Source organism: Bufo bufo, chromosome 2 (assembly GCF_905171765.1).
Source record: "Bufo bufo chromosome 2, aBufBuf1.1, whole genome shotgun sequence".
NCBI lineage: Eukaryota > Metazoa > Chordata > Amphibia > Anura > Bufonidae > Bufo > Bufo bufo.
In genome coordinates, this window is record NC_053390.1 from 772,833,094 (window position 1) to 772,854,553 (window position 21,460).

The window sequence follows — 21,460 nt, forward strand, 5'->3', positions numbered from 1 at the left end:
GAACGTATAATGCCTTTACCCTGGCTATCAACAGTACAATAGGGCCATTGAAGCTTTCTGTCCCAGTCTACACAGCAAAGCTAACACACTAGCTACAGAATACAGAAAATGGCACTTAACTGGTAAATTCAGCTCATTACAAGACATATCTCCGATAACCCTACTGTAATGAGCCCCACACTTGTGTGTCCATCACATGACCAATCATAAATCACTTTGGGGAATTCTAACATAGGGACTAGGATTTATTAGAGTAGAGTGAGCTTTTATAGGGTCACCTTTTTGCGGGTGGATGCTCTATGGAGGAGTAAATTAGGGACTTGCGTAAGGGCTTTATGGCTCTAAGGAATGTGTTGAATTACCATTTTGGAATTGACCTCTTAAGTGATAACAGGCAGAGATCTTGAAAACCAAGAGAAATGGATTGATGAGGTTTATTGTAAAAGTGTAGAACTTTTCATTACATAAAGAATAACATGTATTTACTGAAACTGGAATACTCTAAATTATAGTGATTTCAAAAACTCATTAGGAGATTAGAATTTATCCTCCTCAGATTTGTTTTTCTTCTGCTTTAATCGTTTGCCCGCTTTTGATAGTCTAACGTGCATAAAGTCAGATTCTGACAGAATTTGAGTACGTTGATGTTATCGGGATAGGAACTGAGTAACTCAATATCCCGCTAGAGTCTCTGTGGAGATGACCTTGTCAGTTCTTAGTCAAGTGACACATTGAAATGTAAAGGATAATCCCTGTGATGGTCACAGATACAAAGCTATGTTCACAGACACATTCAATATAATTGAGAGCAGGACTATAAATAAGGTCATATCTTTTCAAATAACTATTAGAAGCAGTCGTTAAATTGCTTTATAATTTGATTGGGAGTGATTGCAGGTGGCTGAGTGTGGATTGCAGCAGAGATCATTGAAAGTTAAGTGTTTGTATTTTTGTACTTGCATTTAAAATCGTTTTTTTTTTTTTTTTTTTCTCTGCTTAATTAAGGCGAGTGCCTGGGGCAACCAGGTGCTATAAATTGAGCCACTTATACTCTTCAGAGCCTGCTCTATCTGAGGCTTGCTCTACTAAGTGGCTTCTTATTAAGTGGAGTTAAAAAATAAGGAGTTCTAGAGCTGTGTGTGGTTTTGTGGGAGTGATTGCAGGTGGCTGAGTGTGGATTGCAGCAGAGATCATTGAAAGTTAAGTGTTTGTATTTTTGTACTTGCATTTAAAATCGTTTTTTTTTTTTTTTTTTTTTTCTCTGCTTAATTAAGGCGAGTGCCTGGGGCAACCAGGTGCTATAAATTGAGCCACTTATACTCTTCAGAGCCTGCTCTTTCTGAGGCTTGCTCTACTAAGTGGCTTCTTATTAAGTGGAGTTAAAAAATAAGGAGTTCTAGAGCTGTGTGTGGTTTTGTGGGAGTGATTGCAGGTGGCTGAGTGTGGATTGCAGCAGAGATCATTGAAAGTTAAGTGTTTGTATTTTTGTACTTGCATTTAAAATCGTTTTTTTTTTTTGTTTTTTTTTTCTCTGCTTAATTAAGGCGAGTGCCTGGGGCAACCAGGTGCTATAAATTGAGCCACTTATACTCTTCAGAGCCTGCTCTTTCTGAGGCTTGCTCTACTAAGTGGCTTCTTATTAAGTGGAGTTAAAAAATAAGGAGTTCTAGAGCTGTGTGTGGTTTTGTGGGAGTGATTGCAGGTGGCTGAGTGTGGATTGCAGCAGAGATCATTGAAAGTTAAGTGTTTGTATTTTTGTACTTGCATTTAAAATCGTTTTTTTTTTTTTTTTTTTTTTCTCTGCTTAATTAAGGCGAGTGCCTGGGGCAACCAGGTGCTATAAATTGAGCCACTTATACTCTTCAGAGCCTGCTCTTTCTGAGGCTTGCTCTACTAAGTGGCTTCTTATTAAGTGGAGTTAAAAAATAAGGAGTTCTAGAGCTGTGTGTGGTTTTGTGGGAGTGATTGCAGGTGGCTGAGTGTGGATTGCAGCAGAGATCATTGAAAGTTAAGTGTTTGTATTTTTGTACTTGCATTTAAAATCGTTTTTTTTTTATTTTATTTTTTCTCTGCTTAATTAAGGCGAGTGCCTGGGGCAACCAGGTGCTATAAATTGAGCCACTTATACTCTTCAGAGCCTGCTCTTTCTGAGGCTTGCTCTACTAAGTGGCTTCTTATTAAGTGGAGTTAAAAAATAAGGAGTTCTAGAGCTGTGTGTGGTTTTGTGGGAGTGATTGCAGGTGGCTGAGTGTGGATTGCAGCAGAGATCATTGAAAGTTAAGTGTTTGTATTTTTGTACTTGCATTTAAAATCGTTTTTTTTTTTTTTTTTTTTTCTCTGCTTAATTAAGGCGAGTGCCTGGGGCAACCAGGTGCTATAAATTGAGCCACTTATACTCTTCAGAGCCTGCTCTTTCTGAGGCTTGCTCTACTAAGTGGCTTCTTATTAAGTGGAGTTAAAAAATAAGGAGTTTAAGAAAAGGAGTTTAAGAAAAGGAGTTTGGAAACTAAGGTTGGATATAATTTCCTTGTGTGTTGTTGGCTTAATTTTACGTGGTCCTTCAACTACAGCAGACAGGGTCTAAATCTAAATCATTTATACTGTTTTACTTTTTTACTGTTGTAATCCCCATTTAGTATGTGTTGCACAATTTACAACGCAGTCCAGTGCACATCTTGCATGATGTATGCAGTCCTGGAACAGCCGTTCGAGGGTGTATATCTTTGTTCTAGATGTGAGCAAATTACCCGTTTGGAATCGCAGATCGAGTCTCTAAATGGGCAAGTTGCAACACTGAGAGGCATTGATAATTTGCAAAAGAGTTTGCTTCTCACCGAGCAAGCACTCTTTGGGGTAGATGAGGGGGAGGGTGACAGAGAGGAGGCTGAGGAAAGTGAGATAGCTAGCTGGGTAAAAGTTAGAAAGCGGGGTAGAGGGAAGAGTGCCAGGGAGGCTAGCCCTGATCTGACACACCCCAACAAGTTTGCACGTTTGGCAGATGAGGGGGATGTCAGTCCGGGGACGGCACTGCTGCAGCCAGACACTTCCTCTGCCAGTCAGGGGAATGTCAGCTCCAGTAAGCAGGGAACCAGGAGAGCAGGGCAGGCCAGACAGGTGCTGGTAGTGGGAGACTCCATTATTAGGGGAACAGATAGGGAAATCTGTCACAAAGACCGTGATCGCCGAACAGTGTGCTTTCTTCCTGGCGCTAGAGTTCGACACATCGCGGATCGGGTTGACAGATTACTGGGAGGGGCTGGAGACGATCCAGCGGTCATGGTCCATATCGGAACCAATGACAAAGTTAGAGGTAGGTGGAGAGTCCTTAAAAATGATTTCAGGGATTTAGGTCCAAAGCTGAGGGCAAGGACCTCTAAGGTAGTATTTTCCGAAATACTGCCTGTACCACGAGCCACACAAGAAAGGCAATGGGAGATTAGGGAGATTAACAAGTGGCTCAAGAACTGGTGTAGGATGGAGGGGTTTGGGTTCCTGGAGAACTGGGCCGATTTTTCTATCGGCAACAGGCTCTATCGTAGGGACGGGCTGCACCTCAATGGGGAAGGGGCAGCTGTGCTGGGGAGAAAGATGGCTAGAAGGTTGGAGGAGTGTTTAAACTAGGGACTGGGGGGGGGGGGTAATTACGTTATAGGAGGGGAAGATAGTGCAGATAGAGACCGGGGGCAAGGTAATAAGAATGGGGGAGGAATGGAAGGAGGGACTAGAACAATTCAGAAGGAAAGGTGTAGGGTAAAAAATATACATAAACCTCTCAAATGTATGTATACTAATGCCAGAAGCCTGACTAATAAAACTGGTGAACTGGAATTAGTGATGTGTGAGGAGGACTATGACATAGTGGGAATAACTGAGACATGGCTGGATGATAGCTATGACTGGGCAGTTAATGTACAAGGTTACAGTCTGTTTAGAAAGGATCGTCAAAACCGGAGAGGGGGAGGGGTCTGCCTTTATATAAAGTCCTGTCTAAAGCCCACAGTCCGAGAAGATATAAGTGAGGGACATGAACATGTGGAGTCACTATGGGTAGAGATACATGGAGCTAAAAACAACAATAAATTACTAATAGGAGTTTACTATAAACCACCTAATATACCAGAGTCGACAGAAAATCTACTTCTAAACGAGATAGACGAGGCGGCAAATCATAATGAGGTGGTTATTATGGGGGACTTCAACTACCCAGATATAGACTGGGAAACTGAAACTTGTATATCTCATAAGGGAAACAGGTTCGTGGCTATAACCAAAGACAATTACCTCTCCCAACTGGTTCAGGACCCGACTAGAGGGACGGCCATACTGGACTTAGTATTAACCAATAGACCTGACAGAACAACAGACGTGCAGGTCGGGGGACACCTGGGAAATAGTGACCATAAAGTAATAACCTTCCAATTATCATTCAAAAGAGCGTTTCTACAGGGAGGAACAAAAATACCAAACTTCAAAAAAGCTAAATTTAGCCAACTAAGAGAGGCCATAGGCCAAACTAACTGGGACAAAGTCCTCACAAATACAGACACAAAATGGGATATTTTTAAAAACATCCTAAAAACTCATTGTCAGAGGTACATACCGTATGGTAATAAAAGGTTAAGGAACAAAAAGAAACCAATCTGGATAAATAGAACTGTAAAGAAAGCAATAAATGACAAAAAGAAAGCATATAAAACACTAAAACAGGAGGGTTGCACGGAAGCACTGAAAAACTATAAGGAAAAAAATAGAACATGTAAAAAACAAATAAAAGCGGCCAAACTAGAGACCGAGAGATTAATTGCCAAAGAGAGTAAAACCAACCCTAAAATGTTCTTCAATTATATAAATGTTAAAAAGTATAAAGCTGAAGGTGTTGGCCCTTTAAAGAGTAATGAGGGGGGAGTCGCAGAGAGCGACGAGGAGAAAGCAAAGCTGTTAAATATTTTTTTCTCCAATGTATTCACTGAGGAAAATAAATTGTCAGATGACATGCAGAATGCAAAAATAAATTCCCCATTAAAAGTGTCCTGTCTGACCCAGGAAGAAGTACATCAGCGGCTTAAAAAGATTAAAATAGACAAATCGCCAGGACCGGATGGCATACACCCCAGTATCCTAAAGGAATTAAGTAATGTCATAGCCAGACCCTTATTTCTGATATTTGCAGACTCTATACTGACAGGGAATGTCCCACAGGATTGGCGCGTGGCATATGTGGTGCCAATATTCAAAAAGGGGCCAAAAACTGAGCCTGGAAACTATAGGCCGGTAAGTTTAACATCTGTTGTGGGTAAACTGTTTGAAGGTTTTCTGAGAGATGCTATATTAGAGCATCTCAACGGAAATAAGCAAATAACGCCATATCAGCATGGCTTCGTGAGGGATCGGTCATGTCAAACTAATTTAATCAGTTTCTATGAGGAGGTAAGTTCTAGACTTGACAGCGGCGAATCAATGGATGTCGTATATCTGGACTTCTCCAAAGCATTTGACACTGTACCGCATAAAAGGTTAGTATATAAAATGAGAATGCTCGGACTGGGAGAAAACATCTGTATGTGGGTAAGTAACTGGCTGAGTGATAGAAAACAGAGGGTGGTTATTAACGGTACACATTCAGATTGGGTCACTGTCACTAGTGGGGTACCTCAGGGGTCAGTATTGGGCCCTATTCTCTTCAATATATTTATTAATGATCTTGTAGAAGGCTTGCATAGTAAAGTATCAATTTTCGCAGATGACACTAAACTGTGTAAAGTAATTTACACTGAAGAGGACAGTATACTACTACAGAGGGATCTGGATAGATTGGAGGCTTGGGCAGATAAGTGGCAGATGAGGTTTAACACTGATAAATGTAAGGTTATGCACATGGGAAGGAAAAATGCAAGTCACCCGTACATACTAAATGGTAAAACACTCGGTAACACTGACATGGAAAAGGATCTAGGAATTTTAATAAACAGCAAACTAAACAGCAAAAACCAGTGTCAGGCAGCTGCTGCCAAGGCCAACAAGATAATGGGTTGCATCAAAAGGGGCATAGATTCCCGTGATATGAACATAGTCCTACCACTTTACAAATCGCTAGTCAGACCACACATGGAGTACTGTGTACAGTTCTGGGCTCCTGTAAACAAGGCAGACATAGCAGAGCTAGAGAGGGTTCAGAGGAGGGCAACTAAAGTAATAACTGGAATGGGGCAACTACAGTACCCTGAAAGATTATCAAAATTAGGGTTATTCACTTTAGAAAAAAGACGACTGAGGGGAGATCTAATTAATATGTATAAATATATCAGGGGTCAGTACAGAGATCTATCCCATCAGCTATTTATCCCCAGGACTGTGACTGTGACGAGGGGACATCCTCTGCGTCTGGAGGAAAGAAGGTTTGTACACAAACATAGAAAAGGATTCTTTACGGTAAGAGCAGTGAGACTATGGAACTCTCTGCCTGAGGAGGTGGTGATGGTGAGTACAATAAAGGAATTCAAGAGGGGCCTGGATGTGTTTCTAGAGCGTAATAATATTACAGGCTATAGCTACTAGAGAGGGGTCGTTGATCCAGGGAGTTATTCTGATTGGAGTCGGGAAGAAATTTTTTATTCCCCTAAAGTGGAGAAAATTGGCTTCTACCTCACAGGGTTTTTTGCCTTCCTCTGGATCAACTTGCAGGATAACAGGCCGAACTGGATGGACAAATGTCTTTTTTCGGCCTTATGTACTATGTTACTATGTTACTATGTATTACTATTACGTTTCGACATCCAGAGAACCAGGAAAATCCGGACACTCAGGTGCCAATAACATACCGTAACTTTTATATTGGTAAATTTAGGGCATTTCAGCCTCCTATGAACAGGGGCAGAGCTATAGGGGGTGCAGAGGTAGCAGTCCCTACCGGGCCCAGGAGCCCGAGGGGGCCCAAAGACCCTTTTGTACACCTCTTGCTGTAGGGAAGGGTTTAGGTCAAGAATTTGGCATAGGTGGGGAGTGCTGTTTCAATTTTTGCCTCAGGCAGCATGAAGGCTATGTGCTTCCCTGCCCCTGGTCAAAAAGCACTGAGGGAAGGGGAGGCTCAAGGTGAACTCTTGCCCCAGGGCCCATGAAACTTTAGCTATGCCCCCTGCCTATGGACATGCCACAAGCCCACCCCAGTAACATCTACTTTTGGGTGGGGGTTGAAGCTGAACTTGCCGGGTTTGTCTTTGAAAATTTGGGGTAATCTTGGCAAATTCAGGACTACTAGCAACTATGAAATATATGTGGAAAATTTTCCCATTTAAAGAATTGCTTTTTTTATTAGAAGAGTCTCCCCACTTTTGGGACCCACACAGATTAGTTGTACATGAGGGAAAACACATTAGCAAGTGTTCAATTCCTCTGCAGCACAACCACAGGACAAGTGAAGCATTACACAATGTCTACTGAACTCAATGGACTGTTCATTTAATGTGTCCAGTCATCTGCAGCAAAACATGGTTTGCAGTTGATCTTACCCTCTGGTTCACAGTTGTAGATCCAAAATTTGTGACCACCCTCTATTAACACAGAATGCACAGACAATGTATTTTTCTAAGCAGAACAACCATCCAATATTCTAGTGTGTATGGGGGCTTCCCAACTGTCTGATGGCATATGTCAGGAGAAATAAGGGTCACTCATGTTGGATTTTATTATTTCTGATATCTTGTTCCCATGGGAGATAAGCCACTAAAAGAGGGGTCCAGCAGCAGTTATTACTCTCTCCCCATTTAAATAAACACACAAAATTAGCCAGGTAAATTGAATGTTTATGGAGAGGTCAGAGGATAGCTCATAAAAAATGTACTGAAATATTGTCTAACAAATACAGTCAGGTCCATAAATATTGGGACATCAACACAATTATAATTTTTTTGGCTCTATACACCACCACAATGGATTTGAAATGAAACAAACAAGATGTGTTTTAACTGCAGATTGTCAGCTTTAATTTGAGGGTATTTACATCCAAATCAGGTGAACGGTGTAGGAATTACAACAGTTTGCATATGTGCCTCCCACTTGTTAAGGAACCAAAAGTAATGGGACAGAATAATAATCATAAATCAAACTTTCATTTTTTAATACTTGGTTGCAAATCCTTTGCAGTCAATTACAGCCTGAGGTCTGGAACGCACAGACATCACCAGACGCTGGGTTTCATCCCTGGTGATGCTCTGCCAGGCCTCTACTGCAAGTTCTTCAGTTCCTGCTTGTTCTTGCGGCATTTTCTCTTCAGTTTTGTCTTCAGCAAGTGAAATGCATGCTCAATCGGATTCAGGTCAGGTGATTGACTTGGCAATTGCATAACATTCCACTTCTTTCCCTTAAAAAACTCTTTGGTCGCTTTTCAAGTATGCTTTGGGTCATTGTCCATCTGCACTGTGAAGTGCCGTCCAATGAGTTCTGAAGCATTTAGCTGAATATGAGCAGATAATATTGCCCAAAACTCTTCAGAATTCATCCTGCTGCTTTTGTCAGCAGTCAAATCATCAATAAATACAAGAGAACCAGTTCCATTGGCAGCCATACATGCCCACGTCATGACACTACCACCACCATGCTTCACTGATGAGGTGGTATGCTTAGGATCAGGAGCAGATCCTTTCCTTTTCCATACTCTTGTCCTCCCATCATGGTACAAGTTGATCTTGGTCTCATCTGTCCATAGGATGTTCCAGAACTGTGAAGGCTTTTTTAGATGTCGTTTGGCAAACTCTAATCTGTTTTTGAGGCTTACCAATGGTTTACATCTTGTGGTAAACCCTCTGTATTCACTCTGGTGAAGTCTTCTCTTGATTGTTGACTTTGACACACATACACCTACCTCCTTGAGAGTGTTCTTGATCTGGCCAACTGTTGTGAAGGGTGTTTTCTTCACCAGGGAAAGAATTCTTCGGTCATCCACCACAGTTGTTTTTCATGGTCTTCCGGGTCTTTTGGTGTTGCTTAGCTCACTGGTGCGTTCCTTCTTTTTAAGAATATTCCAAACAGTTGTTTTGGCCAGGCCTAATGTTTTTGCTATCTCTCTGATGGGTTTGTTTTGTTTATTCAGCCTAATGATGGCTTGCTTCACTGATAGTGACAGCTCTTTGGATCTCATCTTGAGAGTTGACAGCAACAGATTCCAAATGCAAATAGCACACTTGAAATGAACTCTGGACCTTTTATCTGCTCATTGTATTTGGGATAATGAGGGAATAACACACACCTGGCCATGGAACAGCTGAGAAGCCAATTGTCCCATTACTTTTTTGGTCCCTTAACAAGTGGGAGGCACATATGCAAACTGTTGTAATTCCTACACCGTTCACCTGATTTGGATGTAAATACCCTCAAATTAAAGCTGACAGTCTGCAGTTAAAGCGCATCTTGTTCGTTTCATTTCAAATCCATTGTGGTGGTGTATAGAGCCAAAAATGTTAGCATTGTGTCGATGTCCCAATATTTATGGACCTGACAGTATATATAAAACGTTTGAACAGTTCATAAGTAATAACTCACGAGAACATATAGAATATACATGTCATGTTTCAGTACAGGAGTAGACAAGAAACTTAAAGTGGCTCTGGAAAAAAATTAAAAGGGCCGCATGTTGTAGGCAGGTCGAAATTGACAGAAGGCAGGGACAACACAAGTAGGCCAGCAATATCATAGTGCAGCACAAAATGCCACCCCAGAAGCTTCTCTTCTGTGGTGCCAGCAAAAGATGCCAGAATCTTTTCTCCTCCTTCTCCAGTTGTCCCTAATTAAGATACTGAGCAAGGGGCTGAGGAGATGAGATAGGGGCCATAGCACAAAACCAGCCCTACCTTCAGTGTGCTCCCTGATCTTTAAGCACTACCTGTGCCGGCATACATACATACATAATTCCTCTGGGTAGCCATCTTATATGCTTCTGGCATATGTAAAAAAAAAACAAAAAAAATGTGAACTCTCATCTTCCTGAAGCCTGGGTCACCTATGATATAGATGGACACTTTTATTACCACTACTCTGTGAGGCCGGCTATAAAAGGTCATAAAGGCTATACCAGGCCCAGCTCATCCTGTCCTATAAGATAAAGATCAGCTCGCTGTCAAGCCTGGCTAAAGCGTGACGTCATTAATTTCCAGGTCTGGTTTGAGGAGAGCTAATAGCCCTTAATTAGCTCTGGGCATAAAACCAGTCCACTTTCATATTTCATTTATGAATCAACTTATGCCCTTTCTGACACCAGATCCAGGCTCTACAGAGTATTGTGGTTAATTGGGTATCAAATATGACCAGAGGATGTGATTCTGTAGCTCACCTATGGGTGGTAAAAGAACTACAGGTCCCAGCATTACAGTGTGTGGTCTCATTCTGTATGTAAATAAATAAGGATCGCAAATATGTATTCTATATAAAAATATGCTGATGTATCAGGGAGATACGGGCTTAAGTATAATCCTCATTGTAGGAACTGAACTTTGATGGGGTCATAAAACACTTGGAGGCCAATCCCTAGGCTTCACAGTCACTCTGTTGCCATTGGCTGACAGGAGTAAGTCTCCTGCCCATGGGAGAGTTCATAAAAATCCGTGCACAAGGACAGAGGAGAGAGACACATGGAACATCACCAGACACTTAATTGGACATTGACGGCATATCCCTGTATCAGAAGAACTTTGAGGGTCTCCCCTGATACATACTGAACGGGGTTTGCAAGGATTCAAAAAGGACATATGAACGACCATCTGAAACCCTCCAGAGAAACTAAGTATTCTTTCATCTTTTTCCCTTTCATTTGAACTGTCGTGATTATTTATATTGTTATTATTATGCTGTAGATTTATAGTAATTTTCATTAGATTTGTATGCACTGCTTTTTACCTCTTATTAAAGATTATAAAATCTAAATGGCCAAGTCTTCCATATTCTAAGCTGCTGAACAACGTACCTTGCCTTTGAAGAGACGTTACCAGGTAGTTAGTTAAATTGCATTTAGGAATTGTAGCTGGGGATGATTGACTGCGGTTGGTCAGTAAGTGATATCCGGTTCATCCACTGATCTGTGTGATAGTGAATGACCCGGATAGTCGGCTCGTGGACCGGGAACCCACGTGGTGGCAGTTACCAAAGTGTAGTGGGGGAGTGTTAGCCGGATGGTAATACCCCGGTCACGCGAGGTCTCTGTGTGTGCGCAGACTCCGTCACAGACCACTACGTCACAGCTGTGGGATCCGGACCGATCGGATCCATAGTTCGTGACATTTTCTGGTGGCAGCTTACGGGATTCTGTATGCTTAGAATATTAGTGCAGGTTTCTTTCAGGCTTCTTGCATGGCTTGTCTCTGCAGAGTTTGCCACATTTGGATTAATTACTTTTCTATTATTCTCACCACCTTCTCAACAGAAACACCTCATCTTGGTGACCCAATTGTGTCATCCTGCTACCACCCCCCAATACTGTGTCTTTTGTGCCCCCAATGCTCCTAAATACTATACTATACTGCAGACCCCAGCAGTAGTAATGCCCCATATAGTGCCCCCAGTAGTAATAATGCCCCCTACAGTGGGCCTAGTAATAATAGTGCCCCTAGTAGTAATAATGCCCCTCTATAGGGCCCCCAGTAATAATAATGGCCCCAATAATAATACCCCTATAGTACCTCCTGCAATAAGAATTCCCCCTATTGTAGCCCCAGTAGTATTGTACCCGCAGTGCCTCACAGTGCCCCGAGCATTAAAATGACCTAGTATTGTTCCCTATAGTGGCCCTAGGAATGACCTCTATAATGTCCCCAGCAATATTTTTCCCAAGTGGAGGAAACAAAAAATATCTGAGCTCCATTCCAGGCCACCCTCTGTGGCGCAGGCCAATGTCCATTTTTACACTGCCTAACATAGTGGCCTATGAGGGTCACCAGCAGGGTCTATGGCCAGTCTGCCTCTGTTTCAGTAATGTCATCATATCTGTGGCACCAAGTATTGCGTGCAGCTGTCACTAGCTGGAGAAACACATGCAGGGTGCCTAAACACCACATGTGACACATGACAAAACAACAAAATACATTATTTTCAGCACTGTCCCAAAGATCCTACAGGTAGCACTTCCTGTTCCTGTATCCAACCAAACCCATGATGCAGTTCTCTTTTCTCTGCCACAGCTCCAGCACCGCCCCTAACAATGCCCAGCTAATTATAGCTCCTCCTACTCAGCTAGTTACATAGACACTCCCCTATTACTGACACGACCATGGACATATCACAGGAAATAAGAAAGAGCTGCATGGACATGATCATGTGACCGCAGCCCAGGATGGAAAATAGGAACAATAAAGGGAAAAGAAAAACATAAAATTACAACTACCTTTATAGATGATTATTTCAAAGGATATTGATGTAAATTGGAAAATTACTTTAAGGAAAGACTGGGTTTGGGTTTTAACTCAAATGCCTTTTTTTACTATCTTTAGAGATATACTGGAGAATTTTGGTGGTAATGCTGAAAGTAATCTATTTTTCCTTATGCACCACTTATGTTCTGAGAATGGCTTTGGCTTGAGGTGCTGGGCATGATATATGGCAGTGGCCCCTTGAGAAGCTGCAGTAAAGAGCGTTTTGCCCCATGACATGAAGTCCACATTTTATACCACTTACATTTAAAAATGTCCCGTTATGAGGCATTCTTCTTTTTCTTCCTGAAGGTCATATGTGGCTCACAAGCAATACTTGGGTTAGGCTACATGCACACGACCGTTGTGTGTTTTACGGTCTGCAAATTGTGGATCTGCAAAACACGGATGGCGTCCGTGTGCATTCCGCAATTTGTGGAACGGCAAGGACAGCCATTAATATAACTGCCTATTCTTGTCCGCAAAACGGACAAGAATAGGACAGGTTATATTTTTTTAGCGGACCACGGAACAGAGCAACGGATGCAGACAGCACACGGAGTGCTATCCGCATCTTTTACGGCTCCATTGAAGTGAATGGGTCCGCATCCGAGCTGCAAAATCTGCGGCCTGGATGCGGACCAAAACAACGGTCGTGTGCATGAGGCCTTAGACTGATCTGTAAAAAATAAAGATTCTACATTAGAAATTAGTGGACGTCTTTGGTCACTGTTCATTTTTCGAAATGAAAATAGTCTCTAATTTTTTTTTTGTCTTTTACCTTACACAGTGACCAGTGGCAGGTACAGCAAGAAACAGGTAAGAAATGAATGATGCAGTTTTATGTACAAACCGGATTCCAAAAAAGTTGGGACACTAAACAAATTGTGTATAAAAACTGAATGCAATGATGTGGAGATGGCAAATGTCAATATTTTATTTGTAATAGAACGTAGATGACAGATCAAACGTTTAATCCGAGTAAATGTATCATTTTAAAGGAAAAATACGTTGATTCCAATTTTCACGGTGTCAACAAATCCCCAAAAAGTTGGGACAAGTAGCAATAAGAGGCTGGAAAAAGTAAATTTGAGCATAACGAAGAGCCGGAAGACCAATTAACACTAATTAGGTCAATTGGCAACATGATTGGGTATAAAAAGAGCTTCTCAGAGTGGCAGTGTCTCTCAGACGCCAAGATGGGTAGAGGATCACCAATTCCCACAATGTTGCGCAGAAAGATAGTGGAGCAATATCAGAAAGGTGTTACCCAGCGAAAAATTGCAAAGACTTTGCATCCATCATCATCAACTGTGCATAACATCATCCTAAGATTCAGAGAATCTGGAACAATCTCTGTGCGTAAGGGTCAAGGCCGTAAAACCATACTGGATGCCCGTGATCTCCGGGCCCTTAAACGACACTGCACCACAAACAGGAATGCTACTGTAAAGGAAATCACAGAATGGGCTCAGGAATACTTCCAGAAACCATTGTCAGTGAACACAATCCACCGTGCCATCCGCCGTTGCCAGCTGAAACTCTACAGTGCAAAGAAGAAGCCATTTCTAAGCAAGATCCACAAGCTCAGGCGTTTTCACTGGGCCAGGGATCATTTAAAATGGAGTGTGGCAAAATGGAAGACTGTTCTGTGGTCAGACGAGTCACGATTCGAAGTTCTTTTTGGAAATCTGGGACGCCATGTCATCCAGACCAAAGAGGACAAGGACAACCCAAGTTTTTATCAACGCTCCGTTCAGAAGCCTGCATCTCTGATGGTATGGGGTTGCATGAGTGCGTGTGGCATGGGCAGCTTGCATGTCTGGAAAGGCACCATCAATGCAGAAAAATATATTCAGGTTCTAGAACAACATATGCTCCCATCCAGACGTCATCTCTTTCAGGGAAGACCCTGCATTTTTCAACAAGATAATGCCAGACCACATTCTGCATCAATCACAACATCATGGCTGCGTAGGAGAAGGATCCGGTACTGAAATGGCCAGTCTGCAGTCCAGATCTTTCACCTATAGAGAACATTTGGCGCATCATAAAGAGGAAGGTGCAACAAAGAAGGCCCAAGACGATTGAACAGTTAGAGGCCTGTATTAGACAAGAATGGGAGAGCATTCCTATTTCTAAACTTGAGAAACTGGTCTCCTCGGTCCCCAGACGTCTGTTGAGTGCTGTAAGAAGAAGGGGAGATGCCACACAGTGGTGAAAATGGCCTTGTCCCAACTTTTTGGGGATTTGTTGACACCATGAAATTCTGATTCAACATATTTTTCCCTTAAAATGGTACATTTTCTCAGTTTAAACTTTTGTTCCGTGATTTATGTTCTATTCTGAATAAAATATTAGAAGTTGGCACCTCCACATCATTGCATTCAGTTTTTATTCACGATTTGTATAGTGTCCCAACTTTTTTGGAATCCGGTTTGTAACATATTAACCAATACCTTTACTAAATACATCATATAAAAGACCATAAAAAGTATAGTGGCCAATATCGCCATCTAGTGTTCAATCTTCCTAATACACATCCATTAAAGTCTAGCTTCACTTTGTAATTTTATAAATGTGCAATTCTACCTCATATAACTAAAAAACTACATATTATCAGTAACTATAAATCCTTGTGTTGTCTCCTTATATCAAGTACAAGTCCCACGAGTGTCATTATGCAGCTTTCCTCACCTCTGCACGACCAATCATGCTAGTTATGCAACATAGGGAAAACAACGTAACCCTGCTTTCTGTGTGTGATTTTTCCATTCAGGAATCTGACTTATGCCTTAGGCCTCTTTCACACGGGCGTAGTGCTCCCATGGCTGTCTTGCCGGCCGCATACGGCAGTTTCACAATACACGGGGCACCGGCCGTGTGCATTCCGCATCACAGATGTGGACTCATTCACTTGAATGGGTCCACAAATCCAGAGATGCGGTGCGGAACAGAAGTACGGAACAGAACCCCACGGAAGCACTCGGTTCCGATTCGTGCTTCCGTTCCGCAAAGAAATAGAACTTGTTCTATCGTTTTGCGGAACGGACGGATCACGGACCCATTCAAGTTGAATGGGTCTGGATCCGTCCCGGCCGCCGCACGGAACAGAACCAATACATTAGTGTGAAAGAGGCCTTATTCACATAGTCAGTGTTTCGGGCAGTGATTTTGAGCCAAAACCAGGAGCAGATCTTTCCCTTATATCTTATCTCTGTGGTGGCTCCAATCCTGGTTTTGGATCACAATTACTGATGAAAATCACTTGCAAGGCCGCTCCATTCATTTCTATGAGAGCTCCGGAGATTGCCGAGTACAGCGCTCCGCTATCTCCAGAATTCCGATGGAAATTAATGGAGTGGCCACACGCATGTCTGACCGGCTGCTCCATTCATTTCAAGGGGGGCTGCAAGGGGTATGGGGCCCCTGTTCTCGTGATTGGTGGGGATATTCCCCTTTGACTATTTTTTATGCACAAGAGTGGGCGCTGTTTCGGGAAAATAGTAGAGCTATTTTTCTAATCATGGACAACTCATTTTTATTTGTGAGATTAAAATCGTGGAGCAGCTATAATGTATAAAGGGGGAAATTTACTTTATTACTTATTTAGATTTACAGCTCTTTTCTGGTGTATATTTGTCACATAACATGTTGCATGCCATTTTTTTTCCCTGTAAATTTTGCACCAATTGCCTTGATGCCACTTTTCACACTGTTCTATGTTTATTATAAGTGAATGCATTTACACCTGTTTAAGATGACATTTATTATTTGCAACAATTTGAAATGTCGCAAAAAAGTTACAAGCCACGCCAGGCAGCCCACTGGTGTCGTTTTACTCATGTAGTTGTAAGTTTCCCTTCCCTGAATACACTGTACATTATTGGATGCAGTAATAATCTCTCACCTTTGTGTAAAAAAAAAAAAACAAGTATTAAATGTCACCATCATCGAGTAAAATAAAAAACCTTAATCTCTTTGGCGCATAATGGCAATAAGAATCTTAAGGTTAGAATGGCTGCCAAGAAAGAGGGCTTAAGATGTCATATCGGATAAAGTGTTTGTTCTGTGCGGTTTGCTCTTTGTGCTTGGTATTTAATAATCAGGTGGCGTCTGTAACACACTGAGTGCTCACAGTATCAGTGCCGGCATGGCAGCCGCCAGGGCAGTAGAGGCGGTACTGTAGTTAGACATACACAGTTACAGTTTAATCCCGCTAAATGTATAGTATGGGCCACTGTGCAAGGGAAAGGCGGCGGTTGCATGATTTTTATTACGCTGCATTATAATGATGTTATTTTATTCCCCCCCCCATACTAAACACCCTCCCTATAAAGCACCCTCCAAATGTATATAATGGAGTACCAAATGAGTTATAGTTGAATGGATCTCAGAGCCCCAGATCATTTCATTTTATAGGGGCAGATCGTATAAATGAAGGGCTGTAAGGTGTAGCAGTGGTAATCCACCTTAAGAGAGCAGATCCGATGTGAGCCAAAGTGGCATGGCTCATTATAGTTTAAGAGATAGTGAAGGCCCTGGATTCCAGTGATGTGAGCAGTGATATTCTGGGCAGTGTCAATGCTCAGAAGAGAAGAGAGGAGGGACCCTGATAAAAGTGGCTGCACAGCACGATAAAGTTCAGTGAGGAAAATACAACATTTCAGGACTTATCCCTCTGCTGGGGGTGAGAGTGAAATAGGCCCTGCTGCACCAGTGACTGCTGCAGCAGGGAATATTGCCTGCTTCCACTATAGTGAAGCAGGCACAGATGAGAGCGTCCTAAATAAAAGTGACACCAAATGGACTGGGGAAGCACAGAAGACTGGGCCACGGACCAGATAGACTAAGTCCCTGCCTAGAACAAGGGTCATTATGACCGTAGTGACCAGAAGTTGGCCACAGAGGTTGCTGCATCAGCAAGAAATGGCCTGCAGATAAGACGGCTGTAGATACGACATTCAGTATCGGACAAGACCGAAGAAGAGGTAGTTGGGTTAGTGCCGCTGGGCCAGAGAGGAGCAAACAGGTCCCAGGTGTTAGAGACCTCCTTACAGGCCCTGAGCGCTGAGTCCATAGGTCTCTCTATTCATTACAATCGAAGGAATTGATTATTAGATTGTCACAGAAAAGCTGTATTATATGTATTTTTAAGGCTGACAGTGAGTACTGACTGTACGTGTGTATATAGAACTACAGTCCTGATCAAAAGTTTAAGACCACTTAAAAAATGGCAAAAAATCATATTTAGCATGGTTGGATCTTAACAAGGTTCCAAGTAGAGCTTCAACATGCAACAAGAAGAAATGGGAGTGAGACAAAACATTTTTTGAGCATTCAATTTAATGAAAACAACCAATAAACTGAAACAGGCTGTTTTTCAGCTGATCAAAAGTTTAGGACCACCCCTCCAAAAAAAAAACTAAACCCCCCCCAAAACAGAAATCCAACTTCCAAACATGAACTCAGTAATGAGTATCTCCGTCGTTATTGTTTATCACTTCAAAAATTTGTTTCGGCATGCTTGATGCAAGCGTTTCCATGAGGTGAGTGGGAACATTTCTCCAAGTGGTGAAGACGGCCGCACGAAGGCCATCTACTGTCTGGAACTGTTGTCCATTTTTGTAAACTTCCCTTTCCATCCATCCCCAAAGGTTCTCAATTGGATTTGGATCAGGGGAACACGCAGGATGGGCCAAAAGAGTGATGTTATTCTCCTGGAAGAAGTCCCTTGTCCTGCGGGCATTGTGTACTGTAGCGTTGTCCTGTTGAAAAACCCAGTCGTTACCACACAGGCGAGGGCCCTCAGTCATGAGGAATGCTCTTTGCAACATCTGGACATAGCCAGCGGCCGTTTGACCCCCTGCACTTCCTGAAGCTACATTGTTCCACTGAAGGAAAAAGCACCCGAGACCATTATGGCGCCCCCTCCACTGTAGCGCTTAGAAAACATCTCAGGTGGGATCTGCTTGTCATGCCAGTAACGTTGGAAACCATCAGGACCATCAAAAAAATTTCTCATCAGAGAATAAAACTTTCTTCCACCTTTGAATGTCCCATGTTTGGTGCTCTCTTGCAAAGTCCAAACGAGCAGTTCTGTGGCGTTCAAGGAGACGAGGTCTTTGAAGACATTTTTGTTTTTGAAGCCCTTCGGTCTCAGATGCCGTCTGATGGTTATGGGGCTGCAGTCAGCACCAGTAAGGGCCTTAATTTGGGTCGAGGATCATCCAGTGTCTTGACGGACAGCCAATTGGATCCTCCGACTCAGTGCTGATGAAATTTTTTTGGGTCTTCCACTTGACTTTTTTGTTCCATAACCCTCAGGATCATTTAAGAAATTCCAAATGACTGTCTTACTGCGTCCCACCTCAGCAGCGATGGCACGCTGTGAGAGAACCTGCTTATGCAGTTCAACAACCCGACCACGTTCAAAAAGGGAGAGTTTTTTTGCCTTTGCCATCACAACGTGTGACTACCTGACAGAAAATGACAATGAATCCACATCTTTGCACAGATTTGGCCTTTTAAAGGCATGTGGTCCTAAAATTTGGATCAGCTGAAAAACAGCCTGTTTCAGTTTAATCGTTATTTTCAATTAATTGAATGTTTAAAAAATGTTTTGTCTCACTCTTATTTCTTCTTGTTGCATGTTGAAGCTCTACTTGGAACCTTGTTAAGATCCAACAATGTAAAATATCATTTTTTTGCCATTTTTCAAGTGGTCTTAAAATTTTGATCAGGACTGGTATGTCTTGGCATCGGAATACATTTGGTGCACCCACTGTGCTGTATATAATGTAGGAATACAATCTTCATCTTATTGTAATATCAGGACGGTGAGAATCTCTCCTGCTGCCCTTCATCTGTTCAATCCTCTGACTCTGAGGCTGGAAAATATTTAGAACTTTGCTGCCACCTGCAGGCACCTGCATCAACTACATAAAGACTTGAAACTAAAGTACTGAGAAGTTGCAGAATTTATTAAAGGACTTTCTATCTATTGTAGCTACTTTATATGCAACTTTTCATGTGTGGATTTTTTTCTTTATTTTTAGGTGAGTTTTCCATATGAAAATATATCAGAAGATTGTATTGATGAATTTGGTATTCGAGTATTTTTTTGTTTTTTCCAGTGAATATCATTAAAGAATAATGGAACAATAGGTGTTCTAATACTGGACACTAACATTGTCTTCTCTGTGTATTGCCCTACAGCAAAAGAAGGCCCTACTGATGATTATGTAAGTATTGAATGTACAAACAAGTTTTCTTACAAAGTTTAACCTGAAATATCCTTTATTTTAACCCTAAAAATTGTTCAGTCTATAAAGTACGGTAACATGTTTTTTTTTTTCAATTCTTTATTTTTCAAATATTTTGAATCATACACAGTCTCCATGACAAGCCAATATTCCAAACGTAAGGAAAATTTCAACATTCCATCATATAACAAAAACAAGTGTCTGCCAGAGTAGTATTCCTATGTACGCTTGAACTCCATACTCAGTACTGTGTAATACTATACCCCTTATCCCAACCTCCCAAATAGGAAAACCTCCTTAGCCTCCCCTACCCAACCCTCCCCCCTCCCTCCCCTCTCCTCCCTTCCCTTCCCGCCCCTTACCATCCCCACCTCCCCTAGGTTGCAGCCCCACGTAGCACTCTTTAAATTAAGTCCTCATATTCTCAAGACTCCTGAAACTGTATCCACCTCTCCCATGGGGTTAAGTAGGCCTCCTATGTGTTCTGACAGTATGCTGTTAAGTTTTCCATATGCATAAACTCATTAACCTTTTGTATCCATTGCTTACTTGTAGGTGCTTTCTTTTGTTTCCATAAATGTGGTATACATGCCCGTGCCGCTATTATCAAAAAGTGTAGTAAGGAGCTTTGTACACCTTCACTGGAATATTGCTATGTTGCAATAAAAATAATGCTGGATTAGGCTGTATGTCTAAGTCCGATAACTTACATATCACATTACTCACTGTCTCCAAAAAAGCGATCAAACCCGGACAAGCCCAAAAAATATGTAGCATCGTGCCCTCCGCCTCATTGCACCTCCAACAGGCCGAACTTATCTCTGGATTTATTTCTTGAACTCGTTTTGGTTCTTGCATCCACGAGCTTATACAGGATTGACCACTGTTTATCAGATATCTCCATTTGAAGGTCCCTCTCCCATTTGCATACGAACGAAGGGATATCTGATTTCACTGAGTTGATCAACAACTCGTATGTTACTGTGAGTTTATGTCTCACAGGTTCTTCTTGGATCAATATAGTCTCAAAATTTGTTGGATGTTCTACAAAACTTTCTTTATGCGGCAAAGATCTTAAATAATGGCCTAATTGCAAGCTACGCCATGCCCTTAGATGTCTCTCTGACTCTCCCACAATGGGTGCGTCCTGTACCCACCCCTGCTCTGACCAAAAATGAAGCACCCTGAACATCCCTGATTTTACCTCTGCTCAAAAAAACGCTGGGTTGCCAAGGATCGGAAAGAGAGCTGAGTTATAAGGTAACATATATTCTCTCACCCTCTTCTCTGAACATATCTCTAGGGAGGGGCCTACAGTTACATGTTTTTTAAGTTCTCTAATATCTTCTGCTCTACACCAGGGGGCACATTGAAGAGGGATGTTGCTACTGGCTTGTTCGATTATTACCCACAGTTTGCAACAAGCTTGCTGACACCAATCCAAAATTCTTGTTAAGTGGGCTGCGATATAGTAGCTTTTAATGTCTGGTATTCCTAGCCCTCCCTTAGTTTTTGGTAAACAAAGAGTTTCTCTCTTAAGCCAAGCTGGTTTTCCCCCCCAGATAAAGTGATATTGAAATGCATCTAAAGTCCCAAAAAATTCTTGGGGGATCTTTACAGGAATGCACTGAAACAGGTACAGTATTCTGGGAAAAATTGCCATTTTAAAGATAATGCACCTCGCGAACCAGGAGAATGGGGTTTGCAACCACCTGGTGCATAATTTCTCTACCGAAGCTATCAAGGGTATAAAGTTTAACTTATATAGTTTGTTTAGATTGGCCGAGATTAATATCCCCAAGTGTT

General features: G+C 42.0%; 1 protein-coding gene across 1 annotated transcript in view; it reads left to right on the forward strand.

Moving 5' to 3' along the window:
* The window catches only part of LOC120991051 (cytokine-dependent hematopoietic cell linker-like), a 156,568-nt gene that overhangs the window by 30,068 nt on the left and 105,040 nt on the right, over positions 1-21,460 (forward strand). Inside the window, exons 2-3 of the mRNA XM_040419944.1 lie at positions 13,180-13,208; positions 19,608-19,633. Of these exons, the coding sequence (XP_040275878.1) occupies positions 13,180-13,208; positions 19,608-19,633 (55 nt within the window). The remainder of the gene's footprint in view (positions 1-13,179; positions 13,209-19,607; positions 19,634-21,460) is intronic.